A 17,309-nucleotide genomic window follows, 5' to 3' on the forward strand; every position below is an offset into this window, starting at 1 on the left:
CATTAGCTCTAGTTTCTTATTGGCTAACTCTTACATCTTAATTTAACCCATTTTCATTAATATGTGTATTGCCACATGGTTGTGGCTTAACAGGTAAAGTTCCCAGTGTCTGTCTCTGGTGGTAGCACCATGGCTTCTCTCTGACTCTGCCTCCTTTCTCCCAGCATTCAGTTCTATCTTCCCCACCTACCTCTGCTCCACCCTGCCATAGGCTCAAGCCAGCTTACTTTATTAACCAATTGTATTCACAGCATACAGAGGGGAATCCCACATCAATAAACTTCTGTCTATACCCTTGTACTACTCTTCCAATACTGTCCATGTGGGTACAAACTGATACAGTTCCTTTCATGGGTGCTGGAGTCTAATCTTTGTAAAGGGAGACTGCTCATTTGTTTGCTGGTGACCCAGACAAAAATGATCACACAGAAGCTATATTAATTACAACACCGCTTGACCAACAGCTTAGGTGTATTCCTAACTAGCTCTTACATCTTAAATTAATCCATTTCTATTAATCTATGTTTTACCACAAGGCTGTGGCCTACTGGTAATGTTCTGGAGTCTTTCTCTTTTGGCAGCTACATGGCATATCCTTGCTCTGCCTACTCCTTCTATATATTTCTGTTCAGATTTTTGGCCTGCCTTTATTCTGCCTTGCCTTAGGCCAAAACAGCTTTTTTATTAGTCAATAGTAATAAACATATTCACAGCATACAGAAGGGGCATCCCACATTAAATCTTGTGTTCTCATGCTTGTGTGGCAAACACTTTACTGACTAGACTATCTCCCAGCCTATATTTCAGTATTTTTTTGTTTTTTTAAAAGATTTATTTATTATATATAGTATTATGTCTACATATATGCCTCCTTCCAGAAGAGGGCACCAGACCTCACTTCAGATGGTTGTGAGTCACCATGTGGTTGCTGGGAATTGAACTCAGGACCTCTGGAAGAGCAGCCAGAAGCCAATGCTCTTAACCTCTGAGTCATCTCTCCAGCCCAATATATTTCAGTATTTTATAAGCTTAAGAAACCACACACACAGCTCATGTTTCTAAGCAGTTCTCTATTGCCATGACATGACTGCCAACTTGTTCCTCTGTTGTCATAGTCACATCAAGTAAAAACAATTTGAGAATTCTGGAAACCGAAATTACTGTGTCTCCATGACAAGGGAGCAATTTTCAGTTGTTTCTAATAGGCAGCTCGATTAGAATTATATTTCAAATCCAAGTGTACATTTTCCTGTAAAACAGACCTGAAATTCATGATTATTCTCTGAAAGAATACATACAACTTGGAACTATTCATTCTATGAAGAATAATATTGTCAGTTTCAAATGAACCAGCAAGTCTACAAACCAATCATTGTTCCTTAGATGGGGTCATGTCTGCTTTATTGATTATTGGTTGACATGGGTGTTGAAAGACACTGTGGGTGGCACTATCCCCAGGTGGGGAGGGTTCTCAAGCTGTATAAGAGTGCGGGAGTCAGACTGCAAGCATGAAGACAGTGTGATGTATTTCTCTCTACTTCTGATGTGGTGTGACTAGATGCCTACATTCCTATGAGTTCTCCCCCAAATTGGGCTGTAACCAAAATTGTAACCCTAAAAAAATCTCTTCCTCACTTAAACTCCTTTGGTTGGGTAATTTATCACAGTACAGAAGGAAGTGAGAGAAAGGCTGGGATCTGGGTAAATCTGGAGTCTTCTTTGGTTGCCTCCTTTAGACTTGCCCAGGAATTCATTATTGCCTTTAAAATGTGTTCTCCTTCTGGATCTGAGGTTCTGCCCCTTTGAAGGGGTCAATCTCAGCTTGCCTTGGTGAGGTCAGCAAAAGGTTAAGCTCTCTTTCTTGTAGGAGCAGCATTTAAACCCAAGGTAGCAGACCCATGCTAAGTTGGTGCCTCCTTTTTTCCCCTACCATTTGACTTTTTATTCTCTGCAAATGGGCTGGAATTGAGCAACAAGAACTGGCTGCGATCTTTTCTCCCAGATTTACTTATGTGCACTTTGGGAGCATTCTCTTATGACACTCAGACTTCCATGTCTCCTCCCTTGAAACTCAGCCACAAGGACAGAATCAAGGCCTTTTGTCTGTTTCTTGGGTCCACTTGTCATAACAGGCATATGGTGAAGACCTCTGATCAACCCACAGGTCTGTGCTTTAACTAGATTCCTCTTCTCTCAGGGACCTCAGGCTGAGACTTGATGATTCATGAACGTCAGAGGGCAAGATACAAAAGGAGTCACTGCAAAGTGGGTGTACTGACAGTGTGCCAGCAGCCAGGACAGAGAGGTCAGATGACATGTGGTAATTATCCCAAGCATGAGTAACACGGGCTTTTAGCAGGTGCCGTTTGCTCGACTTTCTTTTTTTTTTCCTGCTTGCTGTAACATTCAGTTAGATCCAGACAGAGAATAGCATGTTCCTCATATACTTCCTGTTCACAGTGGGATGGATCTCAGTGTCCTTCAGGGTACCTTTTGATGCATTCCTCTCAGGCCTGAGTTAATTAGGAAGAACTTGAGTGGCCCTCCTGTTACTTTCGCTGGCATAGGACAAGCTGCCCTGCTTACATTATAAAGACCTCTTTGTCCTCCTTCACTTTGACGGGCAGGAGGAACCTAAACGATTTTGAGAGATATCTTTCTGATTCTATTTCTTCTGATGGCTCCCCATACTCTGAGACTTGTTGAAGAGATGTTGGGAAATGGTCAAGTTTGAAATATAGAAGGGCTGGATGTACAAGCACAAGGACCCAAGTCCTGTCTCCAACACCCATGCCTGGAGAAGCGGCATGCAGCTCTAGTTCCAGTGCTGTGTAGAGACTGGAGGACCCTAGTGGTTTGCTGGGCAGAAAGTCAAGCCTAGTGAAACGCAGGTTGGCCAGGTTCAGTGGGAGACCCTGTCTTAAAAAGACAAGGAGTGGTAGAGGAAAACAAAGGATGTTGGCTTCTGAGCTCCACAAATGCACACCTAATTGTGTGCCTCCACACATATGTGAACATGCACACCACACACACACTCAAGCACACACACTGATTTAAAAACACAAAATAGAAACCCTAACGGTTGAAGGAAAGACCCAGGACTGTTCATTTCTCCTCAGACTGAAGCACAGAAGGATAATCTAATGGGAGGCAGCCTTCTCTCAGTCACTTCTCTAAGTTGGCCAATGCCTTCTCAATGAGGCCTTAGCACAGTAGAGCACTGCTTACAAAGCCAGGATCCTTAGGTTTTCCTTAGCATGGTAAAAGTCACACTTCACAATGGCAGTTTCAAGAGGACGTCCCCCTGCGGGTGTAAGTTCACCTGATTTGGATTTGCCTGAGCTGGTTCTGTCCTCTTGTTCTGATACATGCCCTCGTCTTCCTGCACATAGGCCTCAGGCCTGGTCTCAGAAATAAGGGTTGATTTATAGGTGGCATTTTATAATGTGAACCGAGGCAGAAATCTATGGAAACAAGTGTGCGCCGGTTCACACTGGTTAATTTGGTGCAATATTTCTTTTTCTAACCAGAGATAACAAGATACAATGATGATTATTTCATGATGAGCATATGCTGATTATAACTTCAAATGTGAGTCACAAGTCTTGCCTAAAAAGAATTAATTTTAATCTTTGGTTAGTTCTTATAAATTTAGTTGTATTCAACCAAAGAAATCTTTAAAAGCCTAACACTTTGAAACTAACCAAATAATTTTGCTTTCCTTAAATTAATGTTTTTTAGTGAGTATGTTGTTATGTGTTCTAAGACTGTTTAATTTTAGGGGTATCGTTATCAAACCACAAGTGGATTCGATGATATGTCCTGGATAACATGTTAACACATTGAATAAGCACCAACTAACATATTAATCTGTTTCATAGCTTCATGTTTTAAAAGGAGAACACGTAAGCACTGTACAAAATAAGGACAGAAATTATAAGACAGTAACAAAGGAAAAACATCTCATAGCCCCATTACCCAGAGGTGGCCACACACTATTATTCTTTAATAAAAATTGGATCCTTTTGTTTTCTAATCTTTCTCAGATAATGTATGGAGAAAAAAAATCCCTGTATATCAAGGTATAGTCTCTGCTTATATTTATTTTACATGACTGTGTTATATTCTACATCTTGAAATTTGCAGGCAAATGGATCTACCTAGAAAAAAAACATATTGAGTTAGGTAACCCAGACCCAGAAAGGCAGATATAGTATGTACTCACTCCTAAGTGGCTTCTAGACATAAAGCAAGGACAAACCAGCCTACAGTCCACGACCCCAGAGAAACTAGACAACAAAGAGAACTCTAAGAGAAACATTCATGGGTCTACATAGGAAGGTGAAAAAGACAAGATCTCCTGGGTAAATTGGGAGTGTGGAGATCATGGGAGAAGGTAGAAGGGAAGAGGAAAGGAAGGGAGGGGAGTGTAGAAAAAATGTATAGCTCAATTAAAACAATAAAAATGAAAAGAAATTTAAAAAGAGAGTTTTACTCTTTGGGGTCAAGAAGGATGATAGTCAACGGTTGATGTCTGGGTGTAACAGGTGTTACCCCTTCATCCAGGCAGCTGGGATTATCTACAGGGGCCTGACTCAGTAAGGCGTGGCTTGTTGACTTTTTCCAATAATAAGAAGAGTATGACAGGTCACTAAACCATCACTCAAGAGTCTAGCAACTCCATCCTGCACCTCTTCCCAGGTCTGACAGGACCCCAGCTGCGTGTGGTCTCAGGAGTGCCGGGTGGAAGGGTAGCTGAAATGGGCGTTTCCATTGCTTAAAAAAAGTTTTCATCCATGGTGAGTGGAACTCTGGTGATGTTGCTGCTTTGAAGTTACCCATGCTCCTGTAAGGACATCTGATAACTCACCGTTCACCACACAGACCATTGGTTCCTTATTCCTTTGCTCTGTGGGTAACACATCTGTGGAGAGCAGACATTTACGCATGTCTGCTCAGGAAGAATTAATGCAGCACACCAGGTTCAACTTGGGGTAAGGTCACTACCTGGGTCAGAGACATCTTTCTGTCCTGTGCTCACATGGGATGAAGAAGAAGCATCCCAATGGGTTCTCTTGCGAAACATGAATCTGGGGCTGGTGAGAGGATTCAATGGTAAAGTGATTGTCGCACAAGCATGAGAACCTGCAGCTGTATCTCCAGCACATACATACAAGTCAATCATACGTAGAGTGACTGGTTTCCCGGCACAGGAGATGGAAGAAGAAGGTCTCAGGTGCTCTTGGACTGCACAGTCCATCTGAAATGGCAAATTCTGGGCCCAGTAGGAGACATTGTCTCAGAAAATAAGGTGGAAAGCGACTGATAGGGAGGACATTGGGTTTTGATCTCTGGCCTTCATATGAGCACATGCAGACTGGTGAAGGTACACACATTTGCACACATGTATGAGAGAGAGACAGAGAGAGAGATGAATTCCATCTGTGAGGACCCAAATTTCATGACCTAATCCCTTCTTAAAGGTCCTACTTCCAACATTCTAGCACCGGGCCTTAGGGCTCAACACAGAAATGTGCCAGGCACACACTGTCCATGACTTCCTAAGTAGCAAGAGAGCCAATCAAATGTTAATATTTTGTGACAAATTCTCAAAGCAAGTTCTATTTGCTTTGTGGTAAAATAGAGTTTAGGTTTTGTGGGTTTTTATTGTTGAGATAGAGTCTCTCCATGTTTCCCAGGTTATCTTCAAAGTCTGTGTTTCAGTCTTTCTCAGTGTGAAATAATGAGCAGGCATCACCGTGCCCTCACCACCGCGCCCTCGCCACCACCATGGTGGGTCTTCCTTAATTTGACTTTACATTAATTCATTTTTGATGAGAGAATTGGTCCATTGATAAGTAAAAGCAGGGCTAGGGGATATGCTGGGTAATTTTCCAGATATGGTCCAAAAATCACACCCAACGTGGTGTGTGCCTGGAAATGTCTGGTCCAGATATCACAGCCTGAGTCAAGAACTGGATGGGCTAATGTTTCGAAGGACACAGCAACTGGAATTTGGAGCTCAGTGGATAGGGTTTGGATAAACAGGTGATCTGCTATCCGTGGTACTGAATGGTCTTTCTCTCTAGGTTGGTTTCCCCCCTACACTTTTGAATGAACACCCTGATCTCATAAATTCTGAAACTAAAAGGAGGGAAACCGTAATGATATAGAAGTGGAACAAATGAGAAAAGAGAAGAAAATTGTATACTAAAGGCCTTATATGGAGAGACAGGGAAGAGAGATGGGCTGCTAATTCGTTTCCTAAGCAACTACAGCCAACCTTGCTGAAAATACCAAAAGAACAACAGATTTCTATTCCCTGCCATGCACACAGCACCCATGCTGACATTAATAAACACAATCTTCTTGAAAGGTTGACAAAAGTTAGCCATGCAGGTGCATGAGTGACGCATCATGTCAGCCCGACTGCACAAACATTTTCGTGTTCCTTTGCCTTCATGTAAAAACATAGGTGAAAACTGAGGTTAAACTCTGCCAAACAATACGAAATCATGGCTCTTTTGTTAGTTAGTTTTTTCCTTTGCAATTTCACACATGCATTAAATACATCCTGACTGCCCTCAGCTCTACCCTCTCTTGTCTGCCTCCCACGCCTGTAAGCCCTCATCCCTTTGCTAAATTCATGTCCTTTTCTTTTGTTTTGTATCCAATGGAGTTTGGTCAGAGATGTCTGAGTGACCATGGGTTTTGAGCCTGGAGGGCTCATTAGTGGGCTTAACTGAAGAAAATTACTCCCCATCCCTCCGGAGCCATCGATAGTTAATAGTTCGCCAGGAAAGGGTATGGCACCATGCACCCCTCCCCTGACCATGACCGGTTGTTACTATGTCCATTCCTGTGCAAACCCAGTGCAGGTAGCCACGATTGCATCTGTTATTTCATGCCCAGAAGATGGTGAGTTTCCCTTCTCCTCATCTTTTGGTTCCTACAGTCTTTCTGGTCTCTCTTCTACAATGCTCTTTGAGCCTTAGGGTGGTGTAAATGTTCTGTTTAGAGTTGAGTAATCAAACATTGCTTCTCAATACCTGGATCACCCATGAGTCTGCATCTAAGGCCTTTTTTACTAAAGGAAGCTCCTCTGTGTAAGGCTGAGAGGAGCCCTTGTCTATGAGTGTATACACAGAAGGTAATTTGGCACCATACAATTTCACTACTCAATAGTGTAAGAGTCCCTAGAGCTTTGACCTCCCCACAGACATTTATTTTTGTTGTTTTTGGCTTATTTGTTTTCGAGTCAAAGTTTTACTATGTAGACCATTTGGTCTTGAACTCACAGAGATTCTCCTGGTTCTGCCTCCTGGTTTCTGGGAATAAAGGCATGCATCACTGCATGTGTCCCTAGACATAGGTCATTGACTGAGTTTACAGAACCAGTCACGAATTCCTACACATGGGACATCCATTTACACCCTAACAGCGGCGTCACTATGGCAACCGCAGGCACTATAGATTTTATGGTTCAAATCTGGGTGAAGCTGTTATTGTTTTCTTCCCAACATCCTTTATAGCATCTCTGGGCACTGTGAAATCTCTCCAGCAGGAAGAAAACTTCAGCTTGGGTCTAGATTGATCCTTCTGGAACTTACAATCAACTTTTCTGGTGTCTTTAGCAATAGAGTCTTACCTTGCTCTGGTGTGCAACCTAAAGGAATGGCAAGAGCCTATGGTTTGGGGAGGGCACCGAGGATCTCCCTAACTAACAACCTGCCAGGCGATATTCAGCAGTAGATGCTAGGGTTTCTGTAAAAAAAAAAAAAAAAACCCTGAATGAATAATTTCCAAACTTTTGAACGTGATTTAGAAGATAAATAAAACACTCTGGTCCTACTGACAAGCAAATTTATAACTCTGTCCTTCCCTTGCCCTCTTTTTATGAATAAGTGAAATATTTCACATTGGATGGTGAGAAAATAAGCTGAATGTATAACCTCCAACTACAAGTGAGTCCGAGGGAAATAACCACGGCCTCCTGAGAGGTGCCCTAGAGGATGCAGGTAAAACCCAGAGGCCCCTGACACATCATCTTGAACTTACATAACTGTGTGTGTGATTCTTACAACCTGAAATGATCAGTTTTTATGGATACATTACAGTTTGCTTAATAAAACTTCCATCTGTGTCTGTTCAGTTTGTTTCACACTTCCAGTCATACACCCATGCTACACTGGACCACTCTACCACCTAATTATCTCTGCCCCCACTACCCAGCTCATCTAAATGTCAACATCTCATGCACATTCTGTTGACTGAAGTTCTAGAGGCTGCTCGTGAAGATCAGCGACATTTGGTCAGTTCGGTAAACCTCCAAAAATTAATGGATGGTTGAATGGATCTTTGTCTGTTAAAGGCAGAACAGCACCTATAAAAATCAAGAAAAATGTCTTTATTTATGAGTGAAATACTTTTATATCATCTGTGGACAGGACTTGGTGCTGAAGTGGATTTCCAGATGATGGTGAAGAGAGCACATCTTGTCCTTTTATGAGAAGCGCCATCTTCGTGCCTCCCTGCCCACCCTACAGTGGAAAGTACTCATTTTGCGTCAGTCCCCTGATACCTTCCGACAAGGGCAAAGTGCACCAAAGCAAATCCAGTTCGTAGCTGCTGGAGAGGTAGTGGGGAAGAGTGAGTGCTTGAGATTTGGTGTGAAATAAGAATCCCTCATGTTGGTCTATGGTCATTTTTAAATAATAAATAGTTAAAAGTGCCAGACGTACTATAAAGAGCTGAGGATATTTGGTAGAATTTGTACCAGAAATGCAGGAGTTAGTTCTTAGAAGAATAAATTAGTCATTTGTTGTGAGCAACTTCAGAGCACACTAAAGGAGTCTAAGGTACAGGTATTCACACAGGAAGGGGCCTGAGATACAGGTGTTCACACAGACATGTAGCCTGAACTACAGGTGTTCACACAGGAAGGGGACTGAGATACAGGTGTTCACACAGACATGTGGCCTGAGCTACAGGTGTTCACACAAGAAGGGGCCTGAACTACAGGTGTTCACACAAGAAGGGGCCTGAGATACAGGTGTTCACACAGGAAAGGGCCTAAGCTACAGGTGCTCACACAGGAAGGAGCCTGAGCTACAGGTGTTCACACAGACAAGTGGCCTGAGCTACAGGTGTTCACACAGACAAGTGGCCTGAGCTACAGGTGTTCACACAGGAAGGGGCCTGAGCTACAGGTGTTCACACAGACAAGTGGCCTGATCTACAGGTATTCACACAGGCAAGTAGCCTGAGCTACAGGTATTCACACAGGAAGGGGCCTGAGTTACAGGTATTCACACAAGAAGGGGCCTGAGCTACAGGTGTTCACACAGGAAGGGGCCTGAGGGCAGATGTTATTACAGAAATAGACCTTCATTACAGGTGTCATCACAGATTCCAGAAGTTGTACTACTTTCTCAAAAGTAAATATGTATCTACCAACAGGACAATATGTTGAAGAATATTGAAAGTTGCCTCTAGATAAAGACAGATTTTTAAAAAATTAAATAAGGGTAGTAGACCGCTACTGGCATTGATCCATAACATGTCTGGGTGTTCCCAATCCAGCTCTATAAGCAGTATGCACTCAGAATCTACCAGTCCTTACCCCACAGAACTGGGATTCCAAAAACACACAGCCATGCCTGGCATCTTTGTTAAAAGGTGGATTCTGGGTATTGAAGTCAGGTTCTGAAAGGTCACACTGTCAAAAACAAACAAAAATCACACTGTAACCAACTGCAACCTGAGATCAGTTTTTTAAAACTTACAAATGGAAACGATGAGAACTGAATTTTACTTTTTTTGTGAAAATTGTCAATAATAAAATTAATGTGGCCGAGGAGAGCTCTAAAATTGGAGGTCCTGAAATAAAAGAATGCTCACATCGAGCAGAAACATCAGGAGAACAGAGAATGACATCAACGTGTACAATAACCCCCTTTCCAGCAAACAAGAATGGAAAGGGATCGGAGGAAGAAATATTGTTTTCCTTCATTCTATCTTATGAACATCTAAAAATAAACACAGCAGCAAAATGAGAATAGTTTGATTAGAGGCCGATGGGACCATGGAAGAGAAGTTACTAGAGAATGTTTCTCTGAGAAGAAACAGAATTTAGTTCAGAAGAGCTCTCTAATGACCACACATAACGACGACGGTGACTCCCATGCCACAGGTATCAGACTGAGGAAATGGGAAGAGAGCTATGAGGGACATCATTTTTACTTGTCCTCTGTCTGAAGTTACACCGAGTGAGGTACATTGGACTATTTAATCCTAAGCCAAATGTAGCAGCCACTCCTTAATGAGATGAATATGAAGCCTTTGAACTTCAAGGAGGAAACCAGCTTTAAACCCAACAAGGAAGAGAACAGAGGAAGCTAACAAGGTGCCAGACTGGGGATGACTCAGATGAGCAGCCGACGCCCCTCTGAAACCCAGGGCATGGGTTTCCACAGAGGTTACAGAGACCTGAGATGAAGGAATTGAGACTCTGGAGGTTTGTATAGTAGCCAAAGGGCCATCGAGTGTGAGGGTAAAATAATTACTTCCGACACAAAATCCAAACTCCCGAGAATAGTCAGTGATAAAATATAGGAAGAATTTCAATTAAAACCCAAGACTAGAAAATTAAGAATATTTTCATTCCAGGTACAGATATGTGGAAATGAGACAATATAATTAAAAAGTATAAACATTGCAAAGGTAGAGCTAGCAATTTTCATGGATATTAATGTATAAGAAAAAAATCTAAGATAACTAATTAAAAGCCACTGCTTAATGCAGAAGTTATATATGAGAACACGGAAACATTAATAGTTTTGCTGTTTATCAGCAGGATTCAATTAGAAACTTTAATGGGATTTGAGATCTCATTAAGTGTGGAAAAACAATGATAAAATACCTGGGAATACGCTTAGCAAATTACAGTGTAAGTTGGCAACCACATTTGGAAAGAAATGGAGCAGAGCACAAGAAACTCCTAAACAAACAGAGCACACAAAAGTGTGTAAAAGACAATTGTTTTTTAAATAATTTCAGCTTTACTTATATTAGTTCATAACCAGACTGCAGTCTAAGTCACAATTCACACCCTCGGACAGTTTTCACAGACCTGAAGGAGTTGAGTCCACCTTTCTCTGGGAAAGCAGGCACAGAAAGAGAATAGTGGCATATTTTTGAAGACACGTTACTTTATTGTGATCACCGCCAAAAAGCCCTGGGAACTGGAGAACTGAACCCCAGCGAAGGGTGAGCAAACTGGACAAGGAAATTGAATAGAGGTCCACAGAAACTACATGCAATACACGTGCATATGCAAATCTGTCTCAGAATACATGCAGCATTTCTAATCAACGAGACGATTCAGGGCCAGTACCGTGAGAGCTGGTGCAACACCCTAGGGGGCTCTTCAAGTCACCGATAAATGGCTCTTTATGAGATAAAACGGTGAAAGATTAAAGGAGGAAAATCAAGAACACCAAAGCCCCAGGGAGCCAGCCTTTGGCCTCCAGCATCTGAAGCAACACCTTTTCAGACCAGTGCCATTGCTACCACACTAGGAAAGAGGCAGCCAGTGGGGGTCAAGAGAGACCCATCCATGCCCATCCTTACGTCACCCCGAATGACCTGCACAGCTGGGCCCAACCTGTCTTCAGGATTGGCACTTGAGATGCCATGCTGGCAACTAGTTCCTGACCTTTCCACACAGCTTCTTAAAATCTGTTGGCATCTCTGCCCGATCCTCCTCCTGGAATTTCTGCTTCCTTCAAGTTTTCACTCAGACATTGTGTTCTGGAACACTTCTCCCCCATTTCTCAGAACAGATGAGGTCCTGAATTCAGGCTGTATATTACCAACTGTGGAAAATATCCCGTCCTGGCTTGTTTAACCTTTCTATATGCATTCCCCCTGCTCCCAAAATCAGAAACTCCTGGGGACCAAGACCATTGCTAGGATGGGAACATAACAGAGACTTAGTCTTTGTTAATTTGATGGCTTCTACTGTCAACTTGACTGGATTTTGTATCACCCAGGACACAAACCTCTACATGTCTGTGAGAGAGTTTCCATGTTGGGTCAAGTGACCTAGGAAGATCTACTTATTCTATAACATGACCTGAGATCTGGAGGGAATAAGAAGGGGAAAGGAAACTGAACCAAATATCCATCTCTCTCTCGGCTTCTCTACTGTGGATGCAGAGGGAAGAGATGCCTCTAGCTTCTGCCGCCATGGCCTCTGCACCATGACGTGAACCACGAGCAATGTAAAGCCTCCCATTCTGAAGCTGCTTATGTTAAATATTTTGTAATCAATGAATTCACAAAGTAATGAGTGATATTGGTTTTTAAAGGCTTCCCTCTTGGATTTCATAGTTAACTACAAATTGATTCTGTTACCTTTAATGATTCATTCTACTAAAATAAAATCATAAAGCTTTCTTTTCGCACATAGTGTGTGTGTGTGTGTGTGTATGTGTGTGTGTGTGTGTGTGTGTGTGTGTGTGTGTAAGCCATTGCACTCAGCCAGCATTTACATGGACTCTGGTAATCCTAACTCTCTTTCATGCTTGCATGGCAAGTGTTCCACTTGCTGAGCCAGCTCCTATGCCCAAGTCATGCAATTTTTAACTATTAAAGAAAAAGAGAAAGTGCTGTCAGACTTTTCGTCAAAACATTCTCCCTTCACAAGGAAAACGCCTCATCAGAAAAAGAAAATATTGTCAAATACTTATGGTGTGGTGGTCTATAAATACCAGACTTAAATGAGGCTGTTCACCCTCTGCAAAGAAAGATTTTCCTTCTTATAGGTGTATTTATTCACAGTATATACTTGATACAATAATGCCATCAAGTACCGGAAAGAGGCTGATCATTAGGAATGTCATCGTGCAAATCAGAGATGCTTCTTCTTCAGGCTGCCTGTATTCATTGCCTGTCATGTTTTAAGCGGCTAATGAATTCTCTTTTGATGACTGGGCTCTTCATGTGCCCTTTGATGCTTGAGACAGCAAAAGACAGGATGGAGTCACGGGAAGTTATCTCCCTTACTTCATCTATCATCATGAGTATCCGTGGCATTAACTCTGAGTCATAAAACTTGGTTAGGAAAGCAATTAGGATATTGACAGGAGAATCGATGGATGGAAGTGCGCATGTGCTTATCCCATTACTTGCCCTTCTCAGGGACATGGGGACCTTGGGCGTGGGATGGAAAACAACAGCTTCAACTCCGAGTGATCCTGAACCATCATTCCCCAAAAGCAACAAGACTCCAAAACACCTCCAAGGTTTCCCAAATTGGCTTGTAGATCTTGAGGGATAAAAGCATAAGCAACATGTATATGAGTGTTGAATACAGGAGTGTAAGCGATATTCCTCACATCCTAAAAGAAGCTATTCCTCGGGCTTAATAGTACATTTTGCTAAAAATACAATCATATCATTTTAATATTAAGGGAAAATGGGATTATATTAAAACTGATGTCATTTAAATTCCTATCTTCATAACAACTGTTTTCAGTTGTCCTTTATTCAAATTCTAGCTCCGCAGAGGTTTGTCCTCACTGAGATTATCCTTCTGTGAAACTATAATTCAACATGGAGACCATTTCTTGGGACAAACTGTCTCAAGTTTTTAACTGCTGTGCTTCTTCTGCCTTAATATTTGGCCACATACATTTAAAAGACAGCTAAAATAGTGTGGTTTCACAGGTTTAGTAAAAGTTTCAAATAAAAACGTTAGTGGCGTCAGAGAGATTCTTGTCCAGGCATCTTGTTTTATATGAGAGGAATGTGCAACTAAGGAGGGAAGAGAGGTCCACCCAACGTTCCCAGCAATTGGCGGGAAGCAGGCCGAGAGTTCAGATCTCTTCTCTGCCAGCCTGGGGATACCCGTTTTTCTTCCTGCAATTTCTAGGGGAAGAATTTCTCGCCTTCCTCTTACAAGTTAAAGAAATGGTTTCCATTTATATATCGAAACAGTGATAGGTTTTTAGAAATTTGGGGAAAATGTGTACACTGGGATGCAAAGGGATTGACCCACGCTGGTTACCCCACATATTACATAAGGAAAAGCAAGGCTCCCTGCTTTTATTAGATATGGGACTCCTGTCTTTAATCTGTATCTTTCCTTCCCACAGCCAATGCTTGGTGCACCTGTGATTAATTGCTCAGTGTTTACCCTCTTTTAAATGCTTGATTTCATCCTCCTCGGCTTTTGTTTATTAAGACAAGCCTCGTTTTCATTGTCTTGTTATTTATATGACCAGGAAATGCTAAAAGCGATGCTGGAATTCATGGCTAATGAGAGAGGCTTTCAAACTTGAGCCCTCCTCCTAAACTGTACCTTTGTAAACCCTGCCTGACCCAACTCATTCATCATTATAATCCCCAATTTCCTCTCTGAAAGATGAGTAGGCTATTATCTGGAGTGCTAGAAACAGGTCCTCTACCTGGACCTTATCCCACAGTGCTGGCTCCCATCAAAACCATCAAATAATTCAGTGTGATTTGGTTATATTAAACATTAGTCACGTAACCGACATTCAATTGTACATCGTTATTTAAAATTTCTCTTTTATTATTTCATTCAATTTAAAGCCACCTTTATCCAGTTTACTGATTATTCTATTACTACAGTATGGAGCATTGTTTTAATTTTTTATTTGTTTTTTTCTATTTCATTCGTTGTAATGAATTGTAAAGCCATCTTGATACTAAGTCACAGTGTTATTTATTTATGAAGCAGGGGTGTTCCTGTGCTTTCCTTTTACAGTATCATCTGATAAAGATGAAAGCCAGTTAATTTGACGAATGTTGCACCTGATTGAACTTCAGTGGAACAACAAAGTGCAATAATAATATGGGTGTCACAAACTGAACTTGATGGCTTGGAAATCAACAGAAGATGTGAAGTTGGGTGGGTAGTGAAGGGGAACAGGAGGAGTTGTGCCTTAGGGTGAATGAGATCAAAATACAGTGAAAGCAATTCTCAAAGTATTAATTAAAAAATCAATAAAAAAGAAAATAAAATACAACCCAAAAATGATCTTAAATTGCCATTCTCCTTGGGAAAATGTTTTGGTGTCTCCCCGACCCCTTCCCACAGAAATATATGCACACAGACACACACAGGCACACACACACACACACACACCCAGATAAAGAGAGAAAGAGAGAGAGAGAGAGAGAGAGAAGCTTGCATACACAGACACACACATGTAGACACAGACACAAACGCGTACACACACGCACATGTGCATACTCACATCAGAACACTTCAGACTAGTTTATCTCATTGTTCCTTTATAACTAGATGATAATAAAGATAATAATAGATAGGTTGTACTTTTTTCTTACACACTGACTATTATTCTAAGTATTTCACATGGTTAGAGTTTAGACAGACAGTGTCCTCCATTAGGATCCTGGGCTGAAGGCTTGGTGTCTGCTGGTGTCCTTACTGAGCAGTGATATTATCGTGAAGGCTGTGAGCTAACGAACTGATTAACTCCCTGGTGGTTGTAAGTGTTGGTGAATCCAAAGCCCAGGTACAGCCTGGGAGGGAGCATCTTGGCCCACACCTTCCTGCTTCCTCTGGTTCTCGATATCCTCTTTCAATGGCTGCTGCTCTTGTGATACTGTCTTGCCACAGACCCCAAAGCAATGGAGCCAGTCACCCTCAGACTGAGCTCTTGACACTCCTCCGTTAAGTTGTTCTTAAATGTGCTGTCATAAACACAGAAACTATACCCATTCACTGCCACCAAGTCGGTGACGTCATAGTAAAGGCTAAAGCACAGAGAGAAAGTCAATGACCCTGGTGACGAGTGGACAAGTGGCATCATCATAGATAAATGAGGAAACACCAGCCCCCTGCTGATAATCGGTTAAGCTTGGAATGTAGCAATCAGCATTCGCTCTATTCCTGTCTCTATGCAGTCCGTGGGCATTCGCTCTATTCCTGTCTCTACGCAGTCCGTGGGCATTCACTATATTGCTGGCTTTATGTTTACGTATCCTTCAAATTTTCCCTGAAATGTTTAGAAGGTGAAGAGCCGCTCACCAGACAGCAGGCCTGGATGGAGAGCCCTGAAGAGAATGAGCCAGGGAGTTTGCCTTCTGTGTAACTGAACGGCTTGGTTGTGATGAATGGGTACCTAAAGGGCATACCCATTAACCTTGCTCAGTCTCACCCCTTGCTGGATCACTTCTGTCTGAAAAAAAAATGAAAGTAACAACTATATTTTTTCCTTGCTCCTTCTCATGGGAACAGTGTCGACTTAAAGGTTGTGCCTTTAAAGGGGCGTTAAATAAACGCGCAGCAAGTGATTTTCTTCTTGGTACTAGGACAGACAGTTGAGGTACCTGTTTGACTTACCAAAACAGACCTGGCCTCCAGGGTCTCCCCACATTCCCCAAGCCCTACTTGTTATAGGGTATGACTGGCTTACCCCTCTGCCCTCTCTACCCTTCCCCCAGAGGCTTTTCTTTGCATAATCCAGACATTTTGTTTCCTGTCCCTTTCGGACTTTTAGGCTCCTGGCTGCTGCATCTGGTTCCCCTCTCTTCCTTCTCCGTTCCCCTCCCGCTCCCACATGGCCCAGAGCAGTCTGATTCTGTCCACTCTGGACTCTCCCAGATGTCCCTGCCTCTGGCTATGCTCTCCCACGTCTACAATAAGCTTTCTCCTCCACCACACCTAGGAGCAGTCATGGTCTCGTCTCCCCACCCCCCTCCGTCATCAACTTAATAATCTGAAGAAAAATTTCCACACGTCAGACTTCTGCGACTTAAGTGACTTGAAGTTATTGCGAACTATTGCAAAATTGGTGTAAGTCTGTGTGTGGGTACATATGCATATGCACACGTATGTACAGACATGCTCGCACATGTAGGTGCATGTGGAGTCCAGAGGCTGACACTGGGATATTATCAATCTCTCCACCTAATTTCAGAGACAGGGTATCATTAAACCAGGAGCTCTCCATTTTAGGAAGACTGGTGGGCCAGTGAGCCCCTGAGCTCCCCCTGTCTCCCCTTCTCAGTGCTGCAGTTACAGGTGTTTGTTGCCACACATGGCTTTTCAGGTGAGTGCTGGAGATCTAAACTCGGGCTCTCATGTGTGCACAGAAATCACTTTGCTTTCTAGAACATTCCCCCAGGCACCTGAATGATGTTGACTGCAGTCCTATATGTAAGAACACTATATCTAGGAATGTAAAAAAGGCAGTAAAGCCATCCGCATTGCTCCATTGTCTGCCACGTAGTCTTCCCGACAGTTTCTAGAA

The 17,309-nt window shown here is 42.4% G+C and overlaps 1 protein-coding gene across 1 annotated transcript in view; it reads right to left on the reverse strand.

The window, feature by feature from the left end:
* Ptpro (protein tyrosine phosphatase receptor type O) overlaps nt 1-16,433 on the reverse strand; it is a 133,070-nt gene extending 116,637 nt beyond the window's left edge. The window contains exons 1-8 of the mRNA XM_042054499.1: nt 16,400-16,433; nt 15,603-15,737; nt 13,069-13,259; nt 9,623-9,718; nt 5,008-5,260; nt 4,871-4,924; nt 3,229-3,382; nt 2,587-2,919 (exon numbers count right to left, since the gene is read on the reverse strand). Coding sequence (XP_041910433.1) covers nt 2,587-2,919; nt 3,229-3,382; nt 4,871-4,924; nt 5,008-5,260; nt 9,623-9,718; nt 13,069-13,259; nt 15,603-15,737; nt 16,400-16,433 — 1,250 coding nt within the window. The remainder of the gene's footprint in view (nt 1-2,586; nt 2,920-3,228; nt 3,383-4,870; nt 4,925-5,007; nt 5,261-9,622; nt 9,719-13,068; nt 13,260-15,602; nt 15,738-16,399) is intronic.
* Nucleotides 16,434-17,309: the final 876 nt, after the last annotated feature.

The sequence above is a fragment of the Arvicola amphibius genome, chromosome 2 (assembly GCF_903992535.2).
Source record: "Arvicola amphibius chromosome 2, mArvAmp1.2, whole genome shotgun sequence".
NCBI classification, from domain to species: Eukaryota; Metazoa; Chordata; class Mammalia; order Rodentia; family Cricetidae; genus Arvicola; species Arvicola amphibius.